This window comes from Vicia villosa, linkage group LG2 (assembly GCF_029867415.1).
Source record: "Vicia villosa cultivar HV-30 ecotype Madison, WI linkage group LG2, Vvil1.0, whole genome shotgun sequence".
NCBI classification, from domain to species: domain Eukaryota; kingdom Viridiplantae; phylum Streptophyta; class Magnoliopsida; order Fabales; family Fabaceae; genus Vicia; species Vicia villosa.
Window position 1 is genome coordinate 63,092,757 of NC_081181.1, and position 6,857 is coordinate 63,099,613.

The following is a 6,857-nucleotide window of genomic DNA, read 5'->3' on the forward strand; positions in this document are numbered from 1 at the left end:
TCTCCCCTTATCTTTTTGTTCTTTGAATGGATAAGTTGACTCATTTAATTGAGTATGCTATTCACATGAAGAACTGGAAACCATTTCCAATGGGTAAAAATGGTACCTACATATCCCATATTATGTTTGCTGATGACCTGTTAATTTTTGGGGAAGCCAATGAATCTCAGTTGGACTGTGTGAGAAGCATCCTTGATCAGTTCTGTAGTATGTCTAGCCAGAAAATAAGTTCTGAAAAGTCCAATATTCTTTTCTCTAACAATGTTTCTTGTAGCACGAGGAGTAATTTGGTGCAGCTTTCAGGATTCCGTGAAACTCATAGTCTTGGAAAATATCTTGGTATCCCTCTTAAAGGTAAAGCTCACAAGAAGCAATATTTTCAGTATGTTGTGGACCAAGTAGCTAATAAACTCACGGGTTGGAAAGCGAGAAATCTTTCCTTCGCTTGTAGGGTAACCATAGCTAAAAGCATTATTGAAGCCATTCCTATTTACCCTATGATGACTAATTCTTTACCTAAAGCTTGTATCAAGGATATTCAGAAACTTCAAAGAGGATTCATCTGGGGAGACTTTGAAGATAAAAGAAAATACCATGCCGTGAGTTGGGATAACGTTATCAAAGCCAAAACTGTGGGGGGCCCTGGGTTGAGAGATCTCAACTTAATGAATAAAGCATGCATTGTGAAGCATGGTTGCAAGATTTTGAATGGTGATGGAGATTTATGGTGTGACATCATGATAAGTAAATACCAAGTGGATAGTAACATGGATACCTTGCATTCCAAATAGTCTGACTCAAACTTATGGAAGGACATTGTTAGGGCTTCTACTTAGTTGAAAGACATGAGCATATGGAGATTAGGTGATGGTACCTCTATTAATCCGTGGAGTTAGTGCTGGATAAAAGATTGTTTGGTTGTAGCTAATTTATTAGATGACACTAGAATGTGGAACTGGAGTATATTATGTTGGCTTCCAGCCAATATCCAGTTGAAGATTGTTGCAGTGCTTCCTCCAACGTATGATAATGGCAAAGATATGTTTGTTGCTTCCACATACAAAGATGGTCAGGTTTCTATCAACCAGTTGTACAAATTCCTAGATGAATTTGATCATGATATTGATTGCAAGGATTGGGATAGAATTTGGAAGTTAAAATCCCCTGAAAGAGTTGGGACTTTTGTGTAGATCCTTAAACATGACCGTTTGCTCATAAACAATCGTATTAGTGTTGCTGGTTTTGGTCGAGATGGGTTCCCGGTGTGTGGAGTGTCAGTGATACTTCCTTACATGCTTTGCGGGATTGTAGCATGGTGAAAAGATTGTGGGATAGCATTATCCCTATTACTGTAGCGTTTGATTTTTTTCGTGCAGGTTGGGAAGATTGGTTATATTTAAACATCTTTAGTGATTCCGTTGGTTATCCCGATTGGTGTAATATTTGGGCTATAAGTTGCCATACGCTTTAGTCTTGGAGAAACAAAGAAGCTCACGATTCTAATTATCGCAGACCTTTTCGGGCTAAGGAGGTGATAGAAGAAAAGATCTTACATTATAACCAGGCTATGCTGTTGAAGAATAAGATCATGGAGAAAGGTCCGGAACAGGAGTGAGTTCGATGGTGTGCTCCATGTCCTCCCTTTGTGAAACTTAATGTGGACGGATCCCATGGGAAAAATGGCTTGTCTGGATGTGGTGGAATTCTTAGGAATGCTCAAGGGGTTGGTTAGGTGGCTTTGCCAAAAGCACTGGCTCCTGCAGTGCCTTCATGGTGGAGATTTGGGGTTATATTGGTATTAAATTAGCTGCTGATCTTGGTTTTACTAAGATTGTTATTGAATCCGATTCGAAGAAGGCAGTTGATTGTATCAACAGAGATAGTATCAAGAATATGATTGTGGGAAGCTTGATTCGCAATATCAATAAGATGAGAAATCAATTGGATATAGTGAAGATTCAACACATTTATAGGGAGGCTAATAGTTGTGCTAATCTCCTTGCTAGTGAGGGTAGGAAGTTGAGCGATAATTCCATTTATTATAGTGAGGCTCCTCCTTGGATATTACATCTTATGGAAGAAGATAGTAGAGATAATTTTGTTGTTAGAAATGTTACTTTATAATTTTTTTTTTTACTTTTGAGCTTAGAACCTCCATTCTAACCAAAAAAAAAAACTTAACACAACTCATTTTAAAAAATATAATTAAAAAAAAAATCAACTCAGAAATTTTTTCAACAAAAATGTTTTAATTATTAGTTCATTATATTTAACATTACTATTTAAAATTTTAATCAAAACTTTTTAATATTACTACATAAAAAGAAAACAAAATTTTAAATATTACAGCTACTATGCATTATAGCATTGCAATTATAAAACAAGGAAAAGAAGTGGCCTAGTGGAGATAAATGATGGTTTTGAATAAGAGGTTCAAGTTTCAAACTCTACTGGGACAAATTTTTAAAAGTTATCTATTATAATATATAAAAAGTAAAGTACATGATAATTACACTTTAAGCCCTCTGATTAAATAACTAAAATCGTTCAAATTCCATGGGTAAATTTGTCCTTCTGAAAAATAAAGCCACCATATTCATTTGACATTAAATGCTATCTATTGTGTCACTTTTTGATTGGTTGATTCATTTTTATTTATTTGGTTTTTCCTTATTTTTATTTTATCCATTTTATATTATATTATATTATTTTATATTTTATCTGAAATAATGTCAAAAGCTGCATTGATAATATATTTGGGTTTAAATATCTAAGCCAACCCATAATTACTCCCCTACACAATAAATCAATGGCCACGTGAATCAAAGAAAAAAGCCACAATATCTGGCTTGGAAAACACAGAACTCCATTTCTTCATTAACTACAACCTTTCATTGTTCAATAAACCTTTTGTGTTCCATAGGCTGCATAAAACATGACCAAATGCATAACCATGTATATTCTGCTGCATCTCAATTCCCTGCGATTTTCGCTCCTCTTTCATCTTAAGACAAATCCTTCGCGTCCATCACCTCCGCCGCGATTTTCATTCCTCCTTCGTCTCAAGACACTATCTTCATCTCCATCACCTCCGTCTCTAACTTCTGTTAAACACTGTTTATATTCATCTTTATTTGATTCATCTTTGATAATTAACTAATATCCCTACTCTTCTTGCAGTGTTTGTATGTGAATCATGTCTCGCCCAATTGAGCCATTGAAAGAGATCAATGATTCAAAAGATTTATGGAAGATCGCTGTTAGATGCAAACATCTATGGACTGTCACAAGTTCTTCAAACAAAGAACACATGGAGATGGTTTAGGTTGATTCTAAGGTACTGTAACAAGATATGGTTCCCCACTGATTACTTATAATATGTTTTGTGTTGATTAACCACTGATGATGAAATGTTTATTTCTTGCAGCGTGATATGATTCAGCCTGTTGTCCCTTCTTATTTGCTTTCGAAATTCAAATCTGAAATTGAAACAGGAAACTCTTATATCATGCAAAATTTTAAAGTTGGGAAGAATGATTTTGCTTTTAAGTCGACAAATTATACATACAAATTGGTTTTTTGTGGGTCAACTTTTGTTAAGAAAGCAGAATTTCCTGACATCCCTCATAACTACCTTAACATTATTGGTTTGAATTCCATAGTTGAAGGAAGGTTTCAATCAAATGTTTTGGTTGGTAAGTTCCCTACACCCTAATTTCAAACGTTATAATTTATTTTTGTTAATAGACTTTAACCAATCCATTTTTTTCTTAGATTTGATTGGAGGAATCACTGATATCACTTAAACCCAAGTTAACAGTGACAACAGTAAGAACATAATAGCTTTTTCAATTGTAGATGCCAGCAAAACAGTTGTACAATGTACTCTTTGGGGGCAACTTGCGGTTCAGCTATATGAGTATTATAAGAATAATAAGCAAGCCTCTGATATTGTCATTGTGCTAATCAATGCAAGGGTTAAAGAGGCTCAAGGTAATCATGCATGATACAATAGTTTAAATGTAAATGATTATTTTCTTTTATATCCAACAGTTGTAACTGTTTCTTCAATTTCTTGTGATTCAGGAGGATTTCCAGTTAGTGTTTCCAACACATGGAATGGAACCAAACTGTTGATTATTGATCTTCTTCTTAACTGTCTTGCATAATCATTTATTTAACTTGATGTTGATTTGAATTGAATTAAATATTATGTTTACATTTTTCAGACTTGGTGTTGATTTGCTTTTGTTATCGTCTTCAAGTGTACAAGTTGAGGCAACGCAAAACTCATTTTATTCTGACTATGACAAATTTGTTTGGAAGGCTGAAATAATGAGTCTCTCTGAAATAGAAAATATGCAACATGTAAGAAAGATTGGCTGTTTCCTTATATTAAGATCGTTCTTAAAGCCTCATATAACTGTAATTTATATTGGCCAACTTTGTAGGAAACAACCTGTGTTACCGTTGCTACCCTCGATAAGTTTGATGCTGGGCAGATGGAGTGGTACTATGATGGATGTGTGGAATGCACAAGGAGTGTGAATGCCAAGGATGGAAAGCTGAAGTGTTTTAAGGAGCATATTAGCCCAGAACCTGTGCCACAGTATACTCTATATTCATATTCCATTTCCAACTGGTAATGTTTATATTCTCTTACAAACAGTGAAGATTGATCTGGTCTCCTATGTTTCATGAATCATTTAGGTATAATCTTGATATAACAGCTGTTGAAGGCAGTTCGAAGGCAAAGTTCGTCTTTTGGGACACAGACTGCGTGAAGTTAATTGGGAAGTCTGCTCTTCAAATGAAGATGGATTTAACACAGGTATGTAATTGTTGCATACAACAATATTTAAATAAATTGTTTTTGGTTTTTAAGGTGTCTAATACCTTTTATTCTTATAGTCTGTTGATTACGATCCACTTGAGTTCCCTTACGAACTTGACTCCATATTGAAAAAAGAATTGGCAATTAGAGCTGTTTATCAGCCTAAAAATGGGCGACTTTCTGTCATTGGCTTCAAAACTGATGAAGATGTGCGTAATAAAATTAAGGAGAGTTTCAAATTTGAAGAGGTAATCTTTTGTAATCTTCATTAGATGAGTGTTTAGTTTTCTTAGGTCGTACACTAACTGTTTGTTATTTTCACCAGACCTCAAAACTTTGAGCACCAGAACCTCTGTCCCAGGATGACATGAATAGAATTTCTGTATGTATTTTTTACATGTGATATTCTTTGTTTGTTGAGCAGCTTTAACATTGTGTCATTATTGTAAATCTTATTGTTGCCTTTCTTTATTCATGATAGGAACCTATATCTACATCTGCAGAAAATGACCTGACCATTGAAAATTCAGGATTCACTCCATGTAAGAGACTTATCAATGATGCAGTGGAAGATAATGATAGTGTACAACAATCATCAACCAAGATGGCCAAAGATATAAAACAGGAGAAATAGTTAGCTTCAAAATTTCTAAGTTTTAAATTTACATTGCCTTATGATCAAGACAATTATTTTATTTTAGTTGTTGAATGATGTTTTGTTTTGTTGTTGTGATATTGAGTTTATTTCTTTTGTTGAAAATGAAGTTTTATAAAGGCAGAGTTTTTTGCAATTTGAATTGCTCCATTTACTTATGATATAGACAGGGGTTTCCCTTATCTTTGAGTTTATCATGATGTGCATTGTTTCAAATATACTCCTGTTTGGAATGTTTCTGATGAATTTGAATTTGAATTGCTAAAATGATATACCCTTGCTGTCATATATTATTGAAGAATCCAATTGATCGAATTCTGAAAAACATAAAGTTTTATCTTATCACTGTCATGTTGTATTGATATGCATTTGTATATGTTTTTTAACTGATAGTTGATGGCATGGTTTACATTCCAGGTAAAGAACATCATGTACTCTAATTAAAAAAATGCCATAGAAACAAGCCTAACTATCCCCATATTAAAAAACATAAACTTTGTCATTTAGAAAATCCTGACGTTGTTAAATTGAAAATGCCCATATGATGTGTAACATTGTAAATCAATGTTATTAATAGATATGTGAATAACATTTATGAAAATATCTGTAGAGGTTTAGGTGAAACCTTACAACGAGATTGTAATAGTTTTTGGAAAACTATAAGTGTCATCATTAAATAGATATTTGCTGACCCTTGTGATTGTGTGTTACAGATTAGGCTTCTAAATCAAAAATTATGAGTTAATTCTTGACAAACCAGTGTAACTTAATAGTTTCACATGATGCACTTTGAAAGAATGATTTTTGTGCATTATCCTTTATCTTATTAACCACTTGATGGAAAATTTAATTTTGAATTGTATTATCACATTATTGATGCAGTTTTAAAGGTGATTTTCCAAAGTTTTCAGTTTCAAGTGTTCAAGTTACTGCATCACAAAATTCATACTACTCGGACTATGATAAATTTGGATTGAAAGCTGATATATTTGGAGCAGAAGAGGTAAATGTCGTTTTTTGTATTTTATATCTGGACATTAAATTAAAGTGTTAAATACTAAAACATTGTTATTTCGAATGCAGCCATCATCGCCAGACGATGTCCCAAGTGTTTCGGTAGGTTTTGCATAGTGCACACTCTGATTATAGGTAATTGTTATCGTCCAAAAATGATGATCTTGATTTGAATGTTTTTTTCCATGCGCATAACTTCAGGAACCTCTGTCTGTCTCAGTCGATTATGAACCTTCTGTCTCAAATACTAATTTGACACCTTCTAAGGAAATTTTAAGTGATGTTGTTGAGGATATTGAAGTTGTCCAGCTTTCGTCGACAAAGTTAATCAAAGATATCAAGAAGGACGAATAG

At 33.7% G+C, this 6,857-nt stretch overlaps 1 protein-coding gene across 1 annotated transcript; it reads left to right on the forward strand.

The window, feature by feature from the left end:
* Positions 1 to 3,196: 3,196 nt before the first annotated feature.
* LOC131649231 (uncharacterized) lies at positions 3,197 to 6,857 on the forward strand. Its single transcript, XM_058918992.1, has 12 exons — positions 3,197 to 3,319; positions 3,428 to 3,695; positions 3,859 to 3,993; positions 4,054 to 4,132; positions 4,230 to 4,368; positions 4,452 to 4,609; positions 4,711 to 4,831; positions 4,912 to 5,082; positions 5,316 to 5,467; positions 6,372 to 6,492; positions 6,573 to 6,605; positions 6,705 to 6,857. Exons 1-12 carry the CDS (start codon positions 3,197 to 3,199, stop codon positions 6,855 to 6,857), a joined length of 1,653 nt encoding a protein of 550 aa, XP_058774975.1.

Excerpts from the sequence above, each read along its gene's own strand:
- LOC131649231 (XM_058918992.1), top strand. The coding sequence starts at position 3,197 with ATGTCTCGCCCAATTGAGCCATTGAAAGAGATCAATGATTCAAAAGAT. Across the intron at positions 4,133-4,229 it reads ACATGGAATGGAACCAAACT|ACTTGGTGTTGATTTGCTTT; the intron begins GTTGATTATTGA and ends TACATTTTTCAG. Across the intron at positions 4,832-4,911 it reads TGAAGATGGATTTAACACAG|TCTGTTGATTACGATCCACT; the intron begins GTATGTAATTGT and ends TTATTCTTATAG.